General features: G+C 35.8%; 1 protein-coding gene across 11 annotated transcripts in view; it reads left to right on the top strand.

Annotated features, from left to right (window-relative positions):
• Nucleotides 1-22,846, top strand: part of AUTS2 (activator of transcription and developmental regulator AUTS2) — a 1,128,325-nt gene that overhangs the window by 525,068 nt on the left and 580,411 nt on the right. For all 11 annotated transcript variants that reach the window (XM_038539028.1, XM_038539030.1, XM_038539031.1 and 8 more), the window contains one exon: nt 3,439-3,474. In XM_038539028.1, coding sequence (XP_038394956.1) covers nt 3,439-3,474 — 36 coding nt within the window. The remainder of the gene's footprint in view (nt 1-3,438; nt 3,475-22,846) is intronic.

The raw sequence follows: 22,846 nt of genomic DNA, 5'->3' as shown, positions 1-22,846 counted from the left end.
TGAATGAATTGGCATTTCTGCCATTTGGAAGTAAGAATGAAGCCCTTTTCATTATTCAACAGAAGTATTTGCTTAAACACGGGTATGTAGTATTATTTCAGATGCTTTTAATCAAGGACACTTTTTTGTTGTTGCATTCTTTTTTAAAACATCTCTTTAGTTTTACAAGCTTTTAACTCCTTGCCTTTTCTAAATTTTATGGTAATTTTTACTGTATAGTTTGGATGGAGTTTGCCTTCTTTCTACAGCAAAAAACAACAAGAAGACCCCTTTTCATTAGATATTTACAAGGAGCAACACAGAAAGTTGAAATGAACCTGATTCCATCAAATGGTTCAGTGGTCAAGGCATCACCACCTCTTTGCTTTCCTAACCCTTTTACCTCTTGAGTTAGTCTCTTTCCTATGTGAGAAGTCGGTGCCACTCCCTAAATGTACATCTGTAACTTAATAGTTAAGAAACTCATTTCAAACAATAGAAGAGCTATCTCTGTCTCTGACATGTATCTACTTTTGTAGCATAATCTGGCTTTGCCCATGGTTTTCAGGTATTTGTGGAATTTCTGACTTGGGAGAAAAGTTAATGCTATCAAATATTTGCATCTATATTTAGACATAAATTAGGCATACATATTGACACTGCTCTGGGCCTTCTGGCCAGCAAGGCCTATAGGATGTGATGTATGTCACTGGAGCTATCAGTAAAACCATAACTTCTGTCTGTGGCTGGTCTCAGAACTTCTTTTGTCTGTATCAGATGCTGGAGGTCTTGTTGGTGACCAGGGATAATGTCCTAAAATATAAGACCATAGCCACATTCTTGAGATTGTAGAAATGGACAAGGAGGTACCTCTTTCAAAGATATTTCTGTTCAGATTTTCCAGTGATGATTGAAGGGAACTGGCATTTAGCCAAGAAAAATATGGTGGAGAACAGCGTAAGAGGGAAAGAGATGTCAATGCTGTGGATGTTTGGTAAAGTAGATTATAAGGGTTTTTTACAGTTTTTTGCCAGATTCAGGAATCACAGCTTAATGCCTCCAACTTTTTACTCTTTAGAAAAAGAGATTGAGTATAGTGGGTTGACAAATGTGGGTAGCCTCTGACCATGAATTTCTGTATGCTTTCTAGCAAATACTGAAACTCTAATGGACTTTTAATGTACATGAGGATATAGTGTCTGTGTTCTTTCATGTGTCTGTCTGTGTTTGTGTGTGTGCATGGGGGGTGTTATAAGGCAGGGTGCTTAAATGCTTTGTTGCATTATGTTAATTCCTCGGCAGTGCAATCAAATTCATGTCGTAATTAAAGCTGTCAGTTGGAAGGCAAGCCAATCGCCACGAAAACACAGCATAACAAATGAAGTGAAATGATTCTGCGTGTAGCTATACAATGCTTCGCCAGGCATGAAATTAAATAAGTAATTTGATGTTGACATCAGAAATTGAAATGATACCCACTGTTCCCTCATTCAGGCAGACCTGCATAAACAATAGCCAGAACAAATATGCACAACAAAGCCCTCTTCTCCACCCAGCTCCCTGAGTAATGTACAATATATATGCAAAATGAGTATAACAGAGTTTTCCGAAACCTGAAGGATGTAATTTTCTTTGGTATACAATAAGATGATACATGTGTGTGGGGAGGTGGAGAGGTGGGTTTGTAGGGGTACCTCTGCTTGTGGATAAAGTACATCTGCACGAAGAGGGAAAACCCTGAAATAAACAAGTCCCATGTTGATTCTGAATAATTCATCCTAAAACGAGATTACCTCCCCAGGGCATAACTCTAGGGTGGTGGAAACCTAAGTTGGCTTTTGCCTTCCTCTACTCCATGGAGGGCTCTGGGTGCCAAAAACAGGTGATGCTGTCATATGGCTAATCACTGCTATGAGGAGCTGTCTCCATAGCTACTGTGGATCTCCCTACCTACCATTTATGGGATTGAGAATGCAGCAAGACTTTTTAAAATCAAATCCAGTGTGCAAGATCACACATCTATTGTCCTTTATTCCCTTGAGCCTGTCTGAAACACCTACCTAAGTGAAGAAAGTTTTGCTTTGGGAAGTGCATTTAGGAATGCCCTGGAGCATACTATTCTTGTTTGATATGGATGCTGCTGATACTTACTTAGAGCACTGTATTTCCTTCTCAGAAAACAGTTTAAAATCAAGAGAATTCACATGTACTATATTTTTGGAGATGCTACATTCACCTAATCCTTTTTTTCCCCTATACAATCCAATCTCTCATGTATTTATACATTAATTAAACAAATACTTGTTACGTGCATCCTGTGTGCAAAGCATTGTGCTGAGTACTGGGGAAGCAGTGATGACTTAACCGGATGGTCCCTGCTACCTGTAGTTTGCAAAGCAGGGACAGGACATTTGGGTGGAAGAGCTAGAGGTGAACTGAGTAACCACTGCTTGGAAGTGGAAGTCAACTCACCCCAGGGAAGGTATAGCACCTGATCCATACAAAACACCAAGCCAAGACCAGAAGACCACCCCACCACTAGCATTGCTTTTGTTTTGAGCTTATTTGTTTCCTTTCTTATTCACTAAAAGGAAACTAAAAAATTTAAAACTTGTAATGAGAGGTGTTTTTTTTTTTTTTTTTTTTTTTTTTTTTAAGTACAAACAAACATGAATCATAGACAAGTTTAAAACAAAAAACAAGTTGTCTTTTTGGGCTCTTTGCCCAAAGAAGTGATGCCCTGCAAACCCTTCAGAACTATTATTTTGTGGTTGTTGTTTTCTGAGTGTCAGAACTATGGAAGCCTAAGTTGATAATTCTTCTGACTAAAACCTTCAGGAAAATGGTGCTTTTCACTGCTTCCCTTTACCCACACATTCTTTTCATTTTATTCTACTAATTATGTTTACAAAATGTCTCATTTTTGAAAAGCACTCTGTGTGTACTAACTGGTGCCTTTAGGGAATAAACTGGCAAGTAGGTCATACACTGGAAAAGTCATCCAAACCCACTGGGCTTTCATTTTCAAGTCAGTCTGGGCTTTTTCCTCTTGCCTGCCCCTTTGCGGCCACAAAACTGAGTAGCTTGAGACCAGGGCATTGAATGTCAGCAAGTCAGGGAGGCAGGCTGATGGCGTGTCTGTTTAGTCTCAGTGCAGGGCGAAATGCCATCATTAATTCATTACCCAGCTGCCTGTCAAATAAATTGGCAATTACGTCCACCGCAGAAGCTTGGAATTCAGTAAATAGCACGTTAGCATCTCTGAGTTGTTGAGAGAAGTAAAGGGGAAAATTAAGCCAACACGGTGTTTGTATCAGTAGCAGATGACAAGGGGCAGCATACACTAGTGATGTGATGTAGCGATGAAATACCCGCAAAGGGCTGCTAATGAGCTGTGTGGATTGGAACGTGTTAAAAACCATTGCTGATTTTCCACTTTGTCTTTATGCTTTATTACAGAGTTCAGCTCCTTCCAGCTTGGGAACAGGCTACTTCGTAAGTTTATCTCAACTTCACATGTGTGCCTTGCGTTGGCCTTGATTTACTTCTATAATGTTCACTCATTAGGATATGGAAAAAAAAAACTGAGAAATCCCTTCTCAGTCCTAAAGAGCAGACTGATACCCATCCTTTCATCAGGATTATTATATTTTTAAAATGCATATGAGCTATTGGGGATAGGATCGTAAGTCAGTCTGAGATGTAGGTGTCTTTCCCAGGGCAATTCCTCCTTCCCTGGCAGTGTAAAGGAAACCTGATTGGCTCACGCCATCTTTCCTACATAATTGTGTTTTTTTGGTGAGAAGTGTCATGTGGAAGATGGAATTCAGATTGTACATTGAAGCTTTTACTCATTTCTAATATCTCTTAAAGAATATATATATATATATATATATATATATATATATATATATATTACACAGTGAATTGCCTTTTTAAAAATATTTTTAATGAGAGGTAGGGTTTTAAGGAATGTTTTCCCTTACCGTCTGAGTATGTAACGTTTAGATTTCCTTTGAGCGATCATGGAACTCCTCATTTTAGCAAATATAAGTATTTTATTTCTAGACATTTCTCTGTCCTTTGGGAGGGGTGAAGATGGTGTCATACCTCAGGGATTGTCTCATAGATAATTTTCTCATAGAGAAATTGTCACTTCATTTATTTATAGCAAAATTACCCTTTTTGGATTCAATAATCTTTTTCAAAATATAAATATAAAAGAGTTACAGATAGGCATTATTTACACAATAGGGAAGCATGCTAGAGTGGAGGGTTTTTGTGGTATTTAAAGGAATCTGATTTGTGTTCTGAATAATGAACTGATACTCTAATGCCTGCTCAGCATTTTCTGAAAAAATAATGAAATCATGAAAATAAAGTGGAAAATAATTACTGATTCAGTTTAGTTGCCTTTAAATTTCTTCCCTCTAAAATGCTAATTATGCTGGCTTTCTTCTGCCCATAGATTTCTCTTCATACATTTACATTAAATATATGAAAACCAGCATCATTTCATTGAATGATAAGTCTTTTCCAAGCTTGGCAGAAGTAGCATATTCTAAATGTTGATTTTTTTTTAATCTTTATCTGTGATAATGCAGAGAAAACAGATAAGGATAAAGATTTTTTGGTACCTGCTTAATACAGTCAGCATGCTTATCCTTGTTCCTTATTGTGGCTGAATATTCATGCTTACAGAAACAAGCAGGATGCTGAAGCAGTTGAAATAACAGAAGTAGTCCATCTGCCATGTCTTCACACCAGGCTGGATGTGGGTTGTGATGCTAGAAGTAAAATCTGGAGGCTGCCAGTGTCTCTTCTCTGTCCAAAAGCTAAATTATCCCTCTTGGCTTTCTTCAGTAGAACAAGGCCAAAACCACTAACTTAGCTCTTGATCATTTTGAGACTGAACACTCTAGTATTTTTCTCATTGTCAGTATGATAGCCCTGAAAGAAGAAAGTCTGTAGAAACATCAAGAATTTTATTTTTATTTTTTCATTTATTTTTCTAATTCCAGGAGTGTTTTTACTCTTTAATAATAAGTGCTTATGAGGAAAGAGTCTGCAGTTACGAATCTAAAATGATTTTCATATTCACACAATGTTAGATGAGTATACAAGTTTGTTCTTTGGTAAAATTGCTCTTAGTATTACTTTGCTTACATGAAAAAAATATGTACCAAATGCTTATTCATCTCTGAACTATGACAAAAATGCTCTGCTTAGAATGTGTTTCCAATAATGGGTTTATTTTGTTATCAAAGTGCAAAATCCATTGATATTATTGCCAAGTTCTCATAAAAAAAATGTCTTCTGTTTCGATTTTCATGCCAACAATATCACATATAAAACTTGGTTTCAGGTACTAACTTCAGCATTCATGAGTTTCATGCTTCTAAGTGGAAATAGTATATTCACAACATATAGGAGTTTTCTGTCAACATATTCTTTACATTGTCCTTTATGACCTGTGATGTCATATTAGCCTTTACTTATGTCTGTAATGAAGGCTCAGCATCAGGTAAGTAGAATGGTGATACATAGACTCTTACTTCTTTTCAGCATCTCTTTGAAGTATGGACAAAGGCAGTTCACCTGCAGGGTCAACTCATTATTAAAACAATTGCACCATAATGTGAACTCTGGTATAAGAAAACTGAAGGCACTCACCTGTTGGGTCTAACGACCTAGAACTATTTTTCTTACATACTCTCCCATGCCCCAATATTGCTCTGACTTCCCAATTTCCTTTCATTTAGAATTTATCCTCTTAAAGAGCTTCTAATGAACTGCAGTAAAATGCTGATTATTGTGTGTGCTAAAAAAATAACCACCCATGTGTACACACACACACACACACAGACTCGCACACACACTCCTGTGTACACCTCTGTCCACAGCTAGTATATTCTACTTTCAGTTCTTTCCATTTATCAGTAGTGATGTTAAAGAATTTAAAGAAGAATCCTTTGTTTTTGATTTAGTTGTATTTGTTTATATCTCTTTGGTTTTGTGTTCCAAAGATGTCTGCTTAGGTCTGTTACTTTTCCACTTCATTTATAAGCTGAAGATTTGAGGAATGAGAACAGCAGCTAAAATCGGTATTTACATAAGCATATTGCAAAGGATTCTTTAAGTAGACAAAATAAAGAAAGATTGGAACAAACTTTTCACATTTTTGGGAGCCTTTGAATAATGTGGGTGTTATACACACAGAGACACACACATATATATTCATTACATACTCATGCCCAGCTCATATTCTAAATATAAATGGAAGTATAGACTAGTTGGAATCTATTTGCTTGTTTCCTTTTTTTCTTTTTCTTTTTCTTTTTCTTTTTTTCTTTTTTTTCTTTTCTTTTTTTTTTTTTTTTTTTTTTTTTTGGCAAGAGTACCAAAACTTGTTGGAGTGTGTAGGGTTTTACTTAAAAAAAAAAAAAAAAAGTTAATACAGTGAACACATTTTAATTTAAATTTTTTGGACTATAGTCTCTTCTTATACGTGTATTTGAAGTGTTACTGTGCATAGTGAGTAATTAAGAACTTAGAGACAGACTGGTCTGAAGACTAGTATGTGACCTTGGGCAGGTTATTTAATATCTGTAAATCTGTACCCACCTAATAGAATTGTGAATTTTAAATGAGACAAGATGTTTAATGCACACAGAACAGTTCTCATTAATAGCAAATTATTCCCATTATAGCATGTGATGGACAGAACTTGGTCTCATTAAGTGGCTGTGTAATGTTGTTGTACATAGAGGATTACCACCAGAAATTAGTGATTCAAGAAGTAAATTTTGAAATTTGTGCTGTAGGTCAGGAATATTCTTGTAGCTTTCTGAGGAGCTTATGATTGTTCAGTTAGCTGTATACCACTTTACTACATATGTGAACAACAAATATGGAATTTATTCTCTATAATCCTGTGATCACCATGATGTGGAATGAACTATTCTAGGATGTCCATGTACTACAGTTGCTTAATTTGTCCATTAAAGTCATTTGCTTACTTTCTCCCTCAGACTTGAGGCATTTAAAGACTGCTAACAGCTCTTGAGGTTAGGCTAGGAAGATAAAGATTTTTTTCTACACCTTCAGGTGTTATGAGGTTGTGTCACATATTTACTGTTCTCTGACCCCAAGGAAAAAAGTGAATGTCCTAGCATACCTGAATGAAGTAACTAAAGTCAGGAGAGTGACGAGAGCAGTGAAAATATCACCTGGTTGCCAGTGTTCTGATGTGTCATCACTGGAAGGTTTTGGATTCATTGTTTATAAGCACTTGATCCCATATGCCAGTAGTTGGTAGCTACTGTTGGTATAGAGGTGACTGATTTGTCAGGTTGAACTTGATACGTGGTGTAAAGGAAGCTTTTCTTCATTGTGGTGATCTGTTCTGCCTGTTTTTCTGGATAATCTTCAATTTTTCTCCAGGTTTGATTGTAAGTGTCTTAGATCCATAGTCTCAAATATCTTAGGTCATGCTTTTGTAAACTCCAGTGATCCAGAGATTTTTCATAGTGGCTACCAACTAATAACTTTAATTCTCCTCAATTGCATAACATCTAGCAAAATATAAATATAAATATATATACTTTAAGATTGTCGAAGAAACCAACCAACTTCTACCTAATGTTAAAACTACCACATTACATAAAAGGGGAAATTGTGGTGTGGTACGCTTCTTAAAATGGGCTCTGTGTGATTACTGCCTCCCTGTACAGCTGAATTACTTAAGAAATTGTATTGATAGCATTGGTAACAGGCAGCAAGTGCAAAATACTGACCTGTGGCTTTCCATCAGAGCTGTAAGGTCATAAAGGAATTAAATTCTTTGCCCTGTTCTAAATTTTTGACTATAGACACTTGAACTATCTCCTGTTTTTCTTTGAATAATGTGTTTTTTTGTTGTTGTTTTTAAGGATTGGGCTTCTAACAGACACTTCTGACTTTCTTTCTTTCAGTAAGTACTAAGTACCTTCTCCATCAGACATTGTTCTAGGTGATGGGTTACAGATATGAAAAACCATGTCCCTCTCAAGTACTTTAGTCTTCCCTAAAGCCAGGTCCTTTCCTGCCTTTGTGATGCTTTTAAAAGTTTTGACATGTTGCATTTAAGTAAAAGGATTTGAGCTCTACAGAGAACCTAACATTCTTTAACTTTATAATGTTTCCCAGGTTTTAACTTTAGAAATGCAGCCTGGCCTTGACAGTAACCCCATCCAAAGTCATCTTCCTCTCCACTTGCCAGTACTTGCTGGTAATGCTGGGAGAGAATTTTGTAATTCAAGTATTTACTCAAAACCTGTCAAATGTTTAAAGATAAATGATGCTGAGTATTTTAACATGTCTCCCAATAAGACTCTAATATTTATATTTATTAATAATTAACTGGGTAAATGAATTATTGGCCATTATTTGTTTACTGACGAGCTTCCATTATAATGGAAATTTCTTAAAAATCTGAATTCCATCAGATATTTCTAGTTGTTATTAGGGCATTTAGACTCACTGGTAAAGACTGAGTTAGAATACAGCCCACCAGATGGAGAGTTCAGTGCATTTTACTTGTCAAATATATATTAAACATCTGTTCTTCATTCTTAAGGTAAATAAGATGTAAGCTTGGCTCTCAAGTCATACATAGTTGAGTTTGACACAAGACAAACTGATCAGTCCTATGAGAAGGGTGAGTAGAGCATTTGGGAGTATTTATAAGGGTCAGTTAATTGTAGGAGGCTTAATTGTGCAGAACTTGATGGATGCTTAGATTTTCAACAGATAAAGAAAAGGTGGAACAAAGTTTGAGGCAGCAAAGGTAAGAGCACAGAGAAATGGCATTATCGCGTGAGATTGCATTGACTGGATCATGTTTCTGGAGAAAGGTCAGCCTTAGGTTGCTTAATTACAGGGAATGTGGAACAAAGCCAGGAAAGGAACTGGATGAGTGGGGATGAGGTGATTTGTGGTAGATCCAGACTTTAACATTAGTGATCTTTTAAAGATGAGAAAGATATGAGTCCCAGGATCAATGTCTGTGATGCTGCTTTTACTTGGCATAGCATTCCCAGAAAGGAGAGATTTGATTTTAGGAAGCTAATGAGTTTAGAATTTAGAGTAGGCAATTAAAAGTTTAAGTTGTAGGGGATCCCTGGGTGGCTCAGCGGTTTGGTGCCTGCCGTTGGCCCAGGGCGTGATCCTGGAGTCCCGGGATTGAGTTCCTCATCAGGCTCCTGGCGTGGAGCCTGCTTCTCCCTCTGCCTGTGTCTCTGCCTCTATCTCTCTTTCTATGTCTATCATGAATAAATAAATTAATAAAATCTTTTTTTAAAAGAAAGTTTAAGTTGTATATATCTTGAGTGGTAGTTTAAAAAACTTGGCCAATAATGGGGAAAAAAAACATGGCCATGCAAATTGAAATTTATGTTAAAACTTGTAAAAAAGTAATACCATGTGAGAATCCTAAAATCTCAGCCTTATACTTATCAAAAAGTATTTTTGAGATGTGGTTATACAAATAATTTTCTTGAGTGACCCTTAAGAATTACCCAGTGAGTCACCAAACTAGACTTAAAACATTGGCCATAGAGGTACCCCATCTCCCAAGTGAGCACACCACTAAAATGTTTATATATATTTAATATACAAAAAATATTTTTATGAATTTTTTTATTATAATGAATAAAATACTGGAACCCATGACTCAAAAGCTGGGACATAACTAATTATTTGGAAGCTACCTATTTACTGTGCAGAAACATAAGGGTAAATGGAATCAATTGCTCTTCATGAAGATAAAAACTTACATATTTTTGAGTTGTAACCTTTAAAAATACTACCCTGAACTACAATTGTCTCTTAAAAAGTAATAAAACCTGAAGCTATACTTAAGTAAGTGTTTTTGTTAAGGTTAGGAACCACAGAATAACTCTTAGTTACCCTGGAGGGTTAGTTTCTACCTGAACTAAGTATCTGTGTTCTGACCAACTCCTCTGCATAGTCACCAGTAAACCCTAATTTCAGGGGCCTTAGACTAAAAATATATTGTACTTTCCATTTCTTTTTTTCTGTTTTTGGTTGGGTGTGATTACTCTTAATTTTCAGAATAGGATCAGTGAGCCATGAGCAACATATCCTCACTATAGGAACAGTACAAGTTGAATTCTGGTGAGCATGTAATCATTTGTAGAATCTCCACAGTGAGGTGGTTCTAATTCACCCTGAGGCAATTGTCTTCTGTGTCTACATTTTTAGTTTCAACTTTTTCATGCAGGAAAGGAATTCCTTTTCTCAAAGGAATTGAGAAATCTGGTAAGATAATCAGATGAGAAAGGATCAGTTGTTGTCTCCAGTTACCACCAATCCCTTAACACTCTCATCTCAACCTTTCTGTGCAGGGACAGGCTAGGTATTTTTAAACATCTACTGTGTACAGGAATCTTTGTTGTTGACTGTTGCAAAGTCTAAGTGAAGACATAAGATGAAAATCCATTTGCTCCTGATGGATGTGGGGAAATAACCCTTGGCCCAGTAGGTCTCCCTGTCCCCTCAACTCCCTTTCTTGGACCCTCAGATTTGGAGAAAATAAATCATTTGGGGGGGAAAAAGATTTTACAAGTGACTGGACTAGGTCATTACTTAAAGAGTCTTTGGTTCTAATATTCCAAGATCCATGATTCTAGCTCCTTTACACCTAAATGTTTGTCATGTGGGACCAATGCTTTCAGTCAGTTTTGCTGCCTCCCTTAGCTCTCCTTTGAACAGTAGCAAGACCATGGTCCCCTAGTGCTTAGTGAACACTGCTCTCCAGTGCCCAGCAATGAAAGAGATCCACATTTCGAATGAGTGGCCAAGTCTGTCTTTCTTTGAAATTAATAATAATGAATAATGTTTTATATTTGTGTTAATCAGGGGTTAGCACATAGAAATATAGAGGTTGTAATCTTCTTCTCTTCTATAGCTAATGTATCCTATTGGTCACAGAGATGATTCGAGAAAGACTTGTTAGCAGTGTGCTTTAAAAATCCCAGACAGAATGGACAGGCCACTGCCATGGAATTCAAAAAGTCTGTCTGTCTCTTCCTCCCTCCCTCCCTCTCTCCCTCTCTCTCCCCCTCACCCCTTCCTCTTTTCCCTCCCACCCTTTTGTCCTTCCTTTTCTTTTTCTGACACGGGCTTGAAAGAAGTCATCTTATTCTTGTTGAAGATTTCCAGATTATAGAAATGCTGAAATAGTGAATATGAGCTAAATTATATAAAATGAGCTGTGGGCAGTGTGTAATATCAAGATTTGCTCTGGCTACCCACACAACCTTCATTTTTGATAGATATAACTGCCCTAGAATTTGATGGACTAGATCAATCAGAATCTCAGATCAAAGGACTCATTCCTTTGCTTAACTGCTTTAAAAAAATATTTTTCCTGAAATTGTAAATTAGATGCCTCCCAATCCATTGCATAAGAAACTTAGAGCTTTGTGAAACACCAAGAGTATCATTTGAAAAGAGGTTAAAAAACACAACTGGGGCTTGTTAAAGAGGAAAAGTGCTGTTTTAACTCCAAGTGTCACATTTTCCTATACTCCGCTCCTGCAGTAAACAAGAGTTATTGGAAGCTTAGATAGTTTGAGACACTTCACTTATCTCCCGATACTTGACTTCAGAAGCCAAACATTTAAAATGCATTTTGCTCGTGTAAAAATGTTTATCCATTTAAAATACAATGTCGTTTTAACAAAAGCACCCTGGTGACAAGCTGTTTAGATTTAGCACAGTTAATAAACTGTCAGGTCCTATACACATACACGTGAAAAGACCAGCACAGTTACCCAAGGCTTGGCATTATAAATCACTGTTAACAAACCTTAATTTGCTTACTAGGCTAATGAATGATCTCCAAATTTCCTGTAGTAATTAGCTTCACTAAGTCATGTTTAAAGGGACTTGCCTTATACTACACTTAATTTCTGCTCTGAAATCTTTGGTATCTGGTTTGTAGGATGGAAACAAAAACAAAATGAAAAAAGAGAGAAAACAAAACCTATTAGTCTCCATTGACAACTAACTCTCTTGTAATAAATCTAGATTGTGGCTGTTCTCAAGTGGAAGCATCGCCAAAGGTGATGACTGTCTATTAGGCTTATAAACTGTAATGTACTAGGAGATCTGCAATGGAGTGGTGAAGCCAGATAATTGCAGTGTTTCCTGTCTAAATGTGCTGCTGTGTGTAGTGGCCTCTGAGTTTAAGGAGCCATTAAAAATGCAGCAAGGCATAACAACTGTGGTTCCTAGTGTACTCCTCATATTTCTTACATTCATCACATCTCATAAAATCTTGCCCAGACCAACAAATGACTATGTGTACAGCTGGCCTGCCACAGAAGGAAATTGAGGAGAAACTGAATCATGCAGGTAGCATTACAGAGACCCACCAAGAACTCACCCAAGCTTACAGTGTGCCATATTTCTCTTTTTACTCCCATGAATTGTTTTCATTTTAGTCTCTAAAAAAGAGAACATTCACATTTTACCTTTTGCAAGAGGACCCTATCAGTAACCAGCTTTTTCCTGCCTTTGTGGGAAATAGACCTCACTTTGCTGAGGGAAGGCAGGGCTATATCCTCTGCGGAGAAAGTCATAGAAGTTAGCATCTCAACCCTAAACCCAAAAGAAAATAAGAAATTTGTTACTTCACAGTTTATTTGAAATACACGTTAAAAATAACTTTATAACAGAACTAGCAATGTGATATGACAACCTGATTTCTCTGAACAAAAGGAGCATTGCTACTAGAACATTCCGGGAAACAGAGGAAACTAGAGAAGCCAGTATGTTCTTCTAATCAAATATTAAACAGCTAAGCATCATGACCAAATGGAAGTCTTAAGCAGCATTTGAAAAAAGGCATAATAGAGTCACAAGTTATTTTCATCTGTTGCTAAATTGCCTGCTTTCAACTTGGTAATTAAAGTAGATCTATTATTTTGGCTTTACTTTTATAGGTTTAGAGTTAAAGAAACTGTGAATCAGAAGGGACCTCTGAAACTGAACTCCGGGGATCCCTGGGTGGCTCAGCAGTTTTAGCGCCTGCCTTTGGCCCAGGGCGCGATCCTGGAGTCCCGGGATCGAGTCCCGCATTGGGCTCCCGGCATGGAGCCTGTTTCTCCCTCCTCCTGTGTCTCTGCCTCTCTCTGTCTCACTCTCTCTCTCTGTCTATCATAAATAAATAAATAAATCTTTAAAAAAATGAAACTGAACTCAGAAAATTAAGTATTGTGAAGATAGGCTGACAGTGAAGGACTATGACTTCTCTCATCCTGGAACCCGTCCTTTAGTTAGCATAGCTGAAGATCATATCAATTTTCTTACTGCCAACACCTTCACTGTTCTTTTCATTACAGTTAACTAACAACTATGCCTTTTCCATATATGGAACCAGTTACAGACAGACATACACATAACATGCATGCATATATTTTAACTTTTGTTGAAGTTCATCTTGGTACACTTAGTATACTTGCCCGTTACTTAGAGCTATGGAGATTATGCCATCTATTGCATCATTGTTTCTTTCTGGTGAATACTACCCACTGCCATATGAGTGACCTCCTCTTCTTCATCCAAATTGTTTCCTCTTCTTCATCCAAATTGTTGACTATAAAATATCAGTGCTGCTAGGATTTCCTCATTGCTCTTTTTGTAATGTCTCTTCTTCATGAGATTTAATATACACTAGCTGGCTATTAGGGTTTCTGTGTATTACATCTCCTTTGATGATTTTTATCTGGAGCCTCAAAAAAAATCAGATATTCTTCCTTTGTTTGATTTATCCATACATATATTTGGAAAGGGCTTCAAGACAATCTGTGGACATGCTGTCTCTTTTTCCTTTGTAGTCATCTTATCCAGTTTAAGAAAATTAACTGGACATTATTATCATGTGGACACCTTTGTTCTACTGCAGGATGGCAAAGTAATTGACCATTAAAATATACTTAGCATAGATTCCGTTGTGATGCGGGTATTCATAGCTAAGCCTCTTCAAATTATTCTAATATATGTGAACAAGCAGTATTATCTAAAATAGATAAAAGGACACAGTACAAAAGAGGTGCAATTTTATACAGTATTCATGTCATAACACATATGCATGAGTAATAATTAGAAAAAGGAGACAAATGAAAAACTTGCTATTATTTATAATTGGCCTGTGTTATATACAGTTATCATCCTAAATGTGGAATTCTTGAATTGTGGCACATGCTTAAATTTGAATATAGAGGACATAGTAAATTTATTTCTGAAATTATTACAAATTCTAAATTGGTTGGGCCATGAAATTACATTGGTTTTTTTTTTTTCATCTTTCTTTTTTTTTTAAGATTTTATTTATTTATTCATGACAGACACACACAGAGAGAGAGAGAGAGGCAGAGACACAGGCAGAGGGAGAAGCAGGCACCATGCAGGGAGCCTGACGTGGGACTCCATCCAGGGTCTCCAAGATCACACCACAGGCTGAAGGCGGCGCTAAACCACTGGACCACTGGGGCTGCCCTTTTTTCATCTTTCAGATGGGGTTTGGATGAAGGTGCTCTTTGAAGTGGTCTTTCAATGTTAGCACATCTGTAGATGTGTTGGAAAGACTGTTGTACAATGGATTAAGAGACTATACATGTTCAGGGACCGTTTGTATAAGTCATTTTATGAATGAGAAAAGGGCACCTGGTGGCTCAGTCAGTTAAGCGTCTGCCTTCAGCTCAGGTCATGGTCCCACGGGCCTTGGATCAAGCCCCATGTCTGGCTCCCTGCTCAGCGAGGAGTCTGCTTGTCCCTCTTCCTCTGCTCCTCCCCACTACTCGTGTGCTTTTTCTTATCTTTCAGTTAAGCATAAAAGCTTAATCTTTCCCTTCCAGAAAAAAAAAAAAGGTTATATAAGTGGGTTTTTTGGGTTTTGGGGTTTTGTTTTGTTTTTTTAAAGATTTATTTATTTATTTATGATAGAGAAAGAGAGAGAGAGAGAGAGAGGCAGAAACACAGGAGGAGGGAGTGGCAGGCTCCATGCCAGGAGCCCGATGTGGGACTCAATCCCGGGACTCCAGGATCGTGCCCTGGGCCAAAGGCAGGCGCTAAACCACTGAGCCACCCAGGGATCCGCCCCCCCTTTTTTTTTATTGATGCCTCACAATATGTGTAGGACAATCTAAGTAAAGCCTCATCCATGCAATGGAGTGGACTAGATAGGCCCCAACTTTCCCAAAACTCTGTTTGGGAAAGCTTCCTGGGAAGCTTACTTTTTTTTGTTTGTTTGTTTGTTTATTTTTTTGTTTAATAATAACTTCACTTTTTTTAGCACAGTGAAAGATTTATGGAAAAATTGAAATGAAAGTTCAGAGAGTTGCTACTACCTTTGGCTCCCGTATATCTACTAATGACATCCTGTAACATAGGGGTACATTTGTTACAATTGATGAACCTACATTAGCACATCATTATCACCCAAAGTCCATATTTTACATTAGCCTCTTGGTGTTGCACATTTTTTAGGTTTTGAAAAATGACATGTATCCACCATTATAATATACAGAGTAGTTTCATTACCCTAAAAATCCTCTTTGTTCTACCTATTCAATCCTCTCTTCCCATTAACCCCTATCAACCACCGTTTCCAAATTTTTACTGTCTCCCTAGTTTTGCCTTTTCTGAAATGTTATATAGTTGGAATTATACAGAATATGGCTCTTTCAGATTGGCTTCCTTTAGTTAGTGACATGAATTTAGGATTCCTCCATGTCTTTATGGCTTGATAGCTCTTTTTGTTTTTAAGTGCTGAATAATAATATTCTATTGCTTGGATGTTCCACAGTTAATATATCTATTCACTTACTGAAGGGCATCTTGGTTGCTTTCAAAGTTCAGCTATTATAAATGAAGCTGCTATAACATCTGTTTGTATGGTTTTTTTTTTTTTTTTGTGGATATAAGTTTTTTACTCATTTGCAGAAATACCAAAGAGCACATTTTCTGGATCTTAGGTTAAGAGTATGTTTAGTTTTGGAAAAAAAACTGACAAAACTGTCTTTGAAAGTGCCTTTACCAGTTTGCATTCCCAGTAGCAATGAATGAGATTTCCTTCTGCTCTTTGTCCTTGTCAGCACTTTGCATTGTCAGTGTTTTAGATTTTACATTGTAATAGATGTATGGTAATATCTCACTTTTAATATGTAGTTTTCTAATGACACGATATTGAACATCCTTGATATGCTTGCCATCTGTGTATCTTCTTTGGGGAGTTGTCTGTTCAAGTCTTTTGCCTATTTGTTAATCAGGTTTTTTGTGTTCTTTTTGTTGAGTTTTAAGAGTTTTGTTATATACTTTGTATAATAGTTCATTATTAGTTTGTCTTTTTGCAGATATTTCCTCCCAGTCTGTGGCTTGTCTTCTTATTCTCTAGACATTGTCTTTCATAGAACATAAATTTTTCCCTTTTTAATGAAGTAAAACTTACCAATTATTTATTTCATGTGTTATGCCTTTGGTGTTGTATTAAAAAGTCTTGATGTACCCTGGCTCATATAGAGTTTCTCCTGTTATCTTTCAGGAATGTTACAGTTTTTTATTTTATATTTTGGTCTTTGATATATTTTGAGTTAACTTTTGTGTGGGGTATAAGGTGTATGTTTAGATTCTTTGTGCTTTTCTTTTTTGATTATGAATGTTCAATTGTTCCATGACCATTTGTCCAAAAGATTTATCTTTATTCCATGGTATTGTCCTTTGTCAAAGATCAGTTAAATATATTTCCACTTACTTCTGAGCTGTCTATTCTGTTGCACTGGTCTGTTTGTTCTCTCACCAGTACCACAGTCTCAATTGCTACAGATAAATAATAAGTATATTAGTTGATATTTATTCATAATAAATCTTGAAGTTGAGTTAGGTCAGTTCTTCAACTTTATTCTTCTCTGTCAACATTGAATTGGCTAATCTAGGTCTGTTATCTCTCTATAAACTTTATAATCAATTTGTCAATAGTCATAAAGTATCTGGCTGAGATTTTGATTAGAATTAAATTGAATCTGTAGATCAAGTTGGGAAAAAGTGACATTTTGACAATATTGAGTCCTCTTATTCATGAACATGGAAAATATCTCCATAAATTTGGTTCTTCTTTGGTCTCTTTCATCAGAATTTTATGGTTTTCTACACATGAATGTTATATATGTTATAAGTTATGTATAAATTATATATCTTATTAGATTTATAACTAAATATTTCAATTTTAGTCATGCTCATGTAAATGATAATGTCTTAATTTCAAGTAACACTTGCTTATTGAGGGTATATAGGAAAGTAATTGAATTTTGTAATATTAACCTTGTATTTTGCAACCTTGCTCTTATCACTTACTAGTTCTAGAATTAGGAGTATCTTTTGGATTTTCTACATAGATGATCATTTCATCTGAGAACAAAAACAGTTGTATTTTTTTTCCTTCCCAATCTATATACATTTTATTTCTTTTTCTTATAGCATTAGCTATGACTTCCTGTATGATGTTGAAAAAGAGTGGTGAGGTAGGACATCTTGCCTTGCTCTTAAGCTTACACAAGAAAGCTTTGAGAATTTTACCATTAAGTGTGCTGTTAGCTTTTTTGGAAAATATTTTTTGTCAAGGTGAGGAAAGTTCCTTTTTATTCCTACTTGGCTGAGAGCTTTTATCATGAATGGGTATTGGATTTTGACAAAAGTTTTTTTTTTCAGTTGTTGATACAAAAACAATCCTTGCTTTTCTACTTGGTAATGGTGTATCTTTTTTTATATACTGTTGGATTTGATTTGCTAATATTTCATTGAAGATTTTTACATAGATGTTTGTGAGAGATAATGGTCTATACTTTCTTCTAGTGTCTTAGTCCACTTTTGATATTACGTTAATGCTAGCCTCTTAGAAATGAGTCACGAAGTATTCTTTCTTCTTCTATCTCCAGAAGAGATGGTAGATAATGGCTAACACTTCTCCCTTAAATTTCTCTCTCTAATAGAATTCATCAACAAACCCATCTGGATCTGGTGTTTTCTGTTTTAGAAAGTAATTATTGATTCAATTTCTTTAATCAGATCTATTCAGATTACCTATTTCTTCTTATGTGAGCTTTGGCATAGTGTTTCTTTCAAGGAATTCGTTCATTTCATCTTGTCATTGATCACATAGAATTCTTCATAATATTCCTTTGTTATCTTTTTAATGTCTATGGAATATGTAGTGATATCCCTTCTTTCATTTCTGATATTAATAATTTGTGTCTTCTCTTTCTTTAACAAAGCTTCAGTAGAGGCTTAATGATTTTATCAATCTTTTCAAAGAACCTAGTTTTGGCTTTATTGACTTTCTTTATTGATTTTATTTTTAATTTCATTGATTTCTATTCTTTTATTTCTTTTCTTCTGCTTACTTAGGATTTAATTTGCTCTAATTTATCTAGTTTCCTAGGGTGAAAGCATAGATTATTCACTTTAGATCTATCTTCTTTTCTGATACAGACATTCAGTGCTATAAATTTTCCTTTAAGGACTGCTTTTGCTGTATTCCACATATTTGGATGTATATTTTTATTATTTAGTTAAAAATATTTAATTTCTCTTGAGATTTCTTCTTTGACCCATGTGTTATTTTCTGGGAAAGTTTTTACTGTTCAACACTGTCACTTTCAGGGATGCCTGAGTGGCTCAGCAGTTAAACATCTATGCCTTCAGCTCAGTGTGTGATCCTGTAGTTCCGGGATCCAGTCCCATATTGGGCTCCCTGCGGGGAGCCTGCTTCTTCTTCTGCCTGTGTCTGTGCCTCTCTCTTTCTGTGTCTCTCATGAATAAATAAATAAAATCTTAAAAAAAAAAAAACTGTCACTTTCAGAGCCTTCACTCCTTGCCAACCCAGAAGCACTGACTTGTAACAAGTCCCTCAAGAGATTCTGGAGGAATTAGCCCAGCACATGCTCATAGACTAGTTGTAAGTATATATAATATAATTTGAAAGTAATCTCACCAGTTGTAATTACTACTTGATTTAATTACAAGCATATTTGTGTTAGTGAGTTTTATCTGCATCTTTCCTTTTCTTGCTAGGGTAGAGCTTGTCCAAGACTTATTTAGATATTTATCTAAGTCTGACCTTTTATTTTATTTGATCCTTTTTCTGCCACATAACTTGTCATACTTATGCAAAGACTTATTGGGGAGAACAGGAAGAAGACTGCATTGATTCTTGCTAGAAATTTTTTTTATGGGTCCAATTATTCCTCTATTTGAGAAAATTTCTATGAGTTTTATTTGTATTAATTTACTTGTCTGAAAATGGAATCTCTACTTTTAAACCTGTCAATTTCTATGTATATAAGATTTCTTTAAGCAACAGACAGCTCATTTAATGTTTTTATTACTGATTCCCTTCATCAAGCTTATTTTATTGTTTTTTATAATCTAGCAATAGGTTCATTCTTGATTCATTTACTCTTTTGGAGCAATGGAATTATTTATGTATTTTAACTTTTTCATTTTCTGCTTTCCAGCCCTCACTTCCATTCCTGTAACATAAAATTGTAAAACGTGAGCCTGGATAATAAAAGATTACTTGGTTGATTCCTAAACATATAATATAGTGACTTTAAACTCATTTCAGGTCATCGTGCTGCCAGTTAGTTTGATTACAAGCATTTAAACTGTCACATATAAAACCTTCTGCTTCGTAAGGTTTCACTTTCAAATGAAAACTGAGTGTTCTGTACTCTCTATGTATACAGTTTCCTTTCAATATTTTAGTCAAAACCTATGCCTCATGAAGGTCACCCACAGTTTCAGAGCCTTGTGTACAATTGTACAGTGTACAATTTTGGAGCAGCAGCACAATTTTATTTAAAAATTTACTTAAAAATATAAAATTATGTTCATGTGTACATATGTATAGATAGGTGACTGTTTAAAGTACCTCTTCTCATTTTTTAAAAAGATTTTATTTATTTATTCATGAGAGCCACAGAGAGAAAGAGACATAGGAAGAAGGAGAAGCAGGCTCCATGCAAGGAGTCTGATGTAGCACTCGATTCTGGGACTTCAGGCTCACGCCCTGGGCTTAAGAGGCACCAAACTGCTGAGCCACCCAGGTGTCCCTCTTCATTTTTGGATATAGTCCACATTTGCAAATCATTAAAACTTCAGAATTTAAATATCATTTGGTGACTGATGCTTGGTCTGTGAATGGAAAACTTTCAGAGAATTAAATCAAAGGAGAAGTTTTTAATGCAATACTTTCCACATAAGGAAATGGCCCAAGAATGTTGGGAGATACCAAAGAACATCCATATATTAAAGTTTTGTAGAGTTGATGAGTTTGTTTAAATATTTTTTGAAAGCAAGAGTAAAATCATGACTCTCATACATTACAAGATGTACATGTTTTAAAGATTTTATTTAACTATAATGAACTTGGCAGATACTATGGTCAAATTAAAGGAGAATTAAAAGAACAGACACAATTGTAGATGAATATTGAAATGAATGTGTAAATGGAAGCTCAGCTGACTTTGAGGGAAGTCAGTTGAGCCACTACCTGACAAGACAATTTGCTTCATTATATACAATAATTGTTTTGCATTGTTACCACATATCTACAACTTACAGTTGAAAATTGGCTTTCATGGAATCAGAAACACATGATGCTGAATAGTATACTAGAGACAATGTTTAGTGTTCCAAGAAGCAAAATTTTCCCCATTTGATCAAAAATCATCTTAAAGGAAAGTTAGTTTCATTAGAATTGGCCGGATTTACATGGGTATAGCAAGAGGGTCAATTTACTATATAAGCTTTTTCAAGCTCACTTTTCTTGGAAAATTCATTTCATATTGAACTTTCAGATGTCTTTATTATTGTCCTGAGACTGGAAATCCAAACCTAAGAAACTCTCCCACTTGCAGTACCTATATCCAGGAGAACCCTGAACAATGCAGGTTTTAACTGTGGGGGTTCACCTGTGGATATGTGGATTTTTTTTTTTTTTTTACCAGTAAGTACAGTATAGTAATGTGAAGGTAGGTTCTCTTCCTTTATGATTTTCTTAATATTTTCTTTTCTCTAGCTTATTTTAAGAATACAGTATAGAATATGTACAATATGAAAAATACGTGTTAATCAACTGTTTAAGTACATTATCAGTAAGGCTTCTGGTCACCAGGAGGCTATTAGTAGTTATGTTTTCGGCAAGTCAGTTGGTATTATGTGGATTTTCCACTATGTAGGAGGTTAGTGTCCCTAACCTCCATGTTGTTCAGGGGTCAACTGTATTTGGGTGAATTTATTTTTTCTCAAAGTTCCCAAAATATCCCAAAGTGGAAGAGACATTTCTACCTATTTGTACAGCTGGACCCAATAAGTCAGATCCCAACTTAGTTTTTGTAGGGGGGGGTGGGTGTAAGTAATTGCTCCATAAGGTCTACCTTAATTCTTTAACAATGTCTACTCATATCTGATTAAATGAGCAGGATTCTCAAATATAGCATTCCAGGCAAGGCCTTAGAATTTTTCCAGACGTGTCCTGGTAAACAGGAAGACCAATTCTTATTGAGCCTATGCAGTAACTATATTGCCATGAAAAATAAGACTTTGAGTTTCTCAATCCTGCAGGGGGAAGTGGGGAGAAAAGCCAATGAGAACAAAACATTATTTTAAGATGTTGTAATTTAGAAAAGTAGAATATACTAAATCATTATGGATTATAGACAACTTTAAAAAGAGAGAGCTTTCAAAAAAGAGAGCTTTCTTATATATATACAGAAATAGAATATTAAAACAGTATCAGTATCATTCCTGACAAAACAATTATTGATGAACCCTCAGCAGTTCATCTAGCCCTGTGTAATTCCTTTTTGCTCTGCTGGATCTTGGGTTATTAATCCCATGAATTTGTCTGCTTGTTAACTAAGAAGAGTTCTGGAAATCCTGATTCAGCCCACTGATCTGGTCATAAAGTTAGCAATGACATCAGAGGCGGATGCACAAGAGCCTCTTCTTTGAAGTCTTAGTTATTTGAAATACCTGGTAGAGTCCTTTTACATGGGGCTGCTTTGCTGAAGTCCAGAATTCTGGCCTTGCCTATTGCTGAATGTAGAGCTTTCAAGGAAACATCAGAGTAAAGCAAACAAACAAACAAACAAACAAAAAACAAAAAACATTTAAATGATACTTAAAATTTTCAAAAGTGAAGGGTGCCTGGGTAGATCAGCTGGTTAAGCATTCAAGTCTTGATTTCAGCTCAGGTCATGATCTTGCTATCCTTAGATCAAATCCCATATCTGGCTATGTGCTTAGCACAGAGTCTGCTTGTCCCTTTCCCTGTGCTTCTCCCTTCAATCATCTATTATCTCTCTTTCACACACAAAAATCAATGTTAGAATTTTCAAAAGTGAAAAATCTGGTGATGCCTGAGTGGTTCAGTTGGTTGACCATCTGACTCTTGGTTTCAGCTCAGGTTGTGACTTCAGGGTCCTGGGATTGAGCCTCTATGCTCAGCAGTAGAGTCTGCTTGGATTCTCTCTCCCTCTACCACTGTGCACTCTCCCCCATGTGCACTGCCCCCCATGTACACTCCCTTTCAAATAAGTAAATATGTCTTAAAAAAAAAAAAAAGTGAAAAATCTGATGAAAATTCTTAACTAGAATAATGAAACCAAAATGGAAAATTGATTGTATGGCATATAAAATAAAACAAATTTAAAAAAAGGTTTAAAATAATACTTTATTACAAGGAAGCAAGTTCCTCAAAACTGAGCAAACTTTGATAAGATTATGACACATTGTTTTGTTT

Source organism: Canis lupus, chromosome 6, assembly GCF_011100685.1.
Source record: "Canis lupus familiaris isolate Mischka breed German Shepherd chromosome 6, alternate assembly UU_Cfam_GSD_1.0, whole genome shotgun sequence".
NCBI lineage: Eukaryota > Metazoa > Chordata > Mammalia > Carnivora > Canidae > Canis > Canis lupus.
Note: the sequence above shows the minus strand (reverse complement) of the source record. Positions and strands in the feature narration are given on the sequence as shown.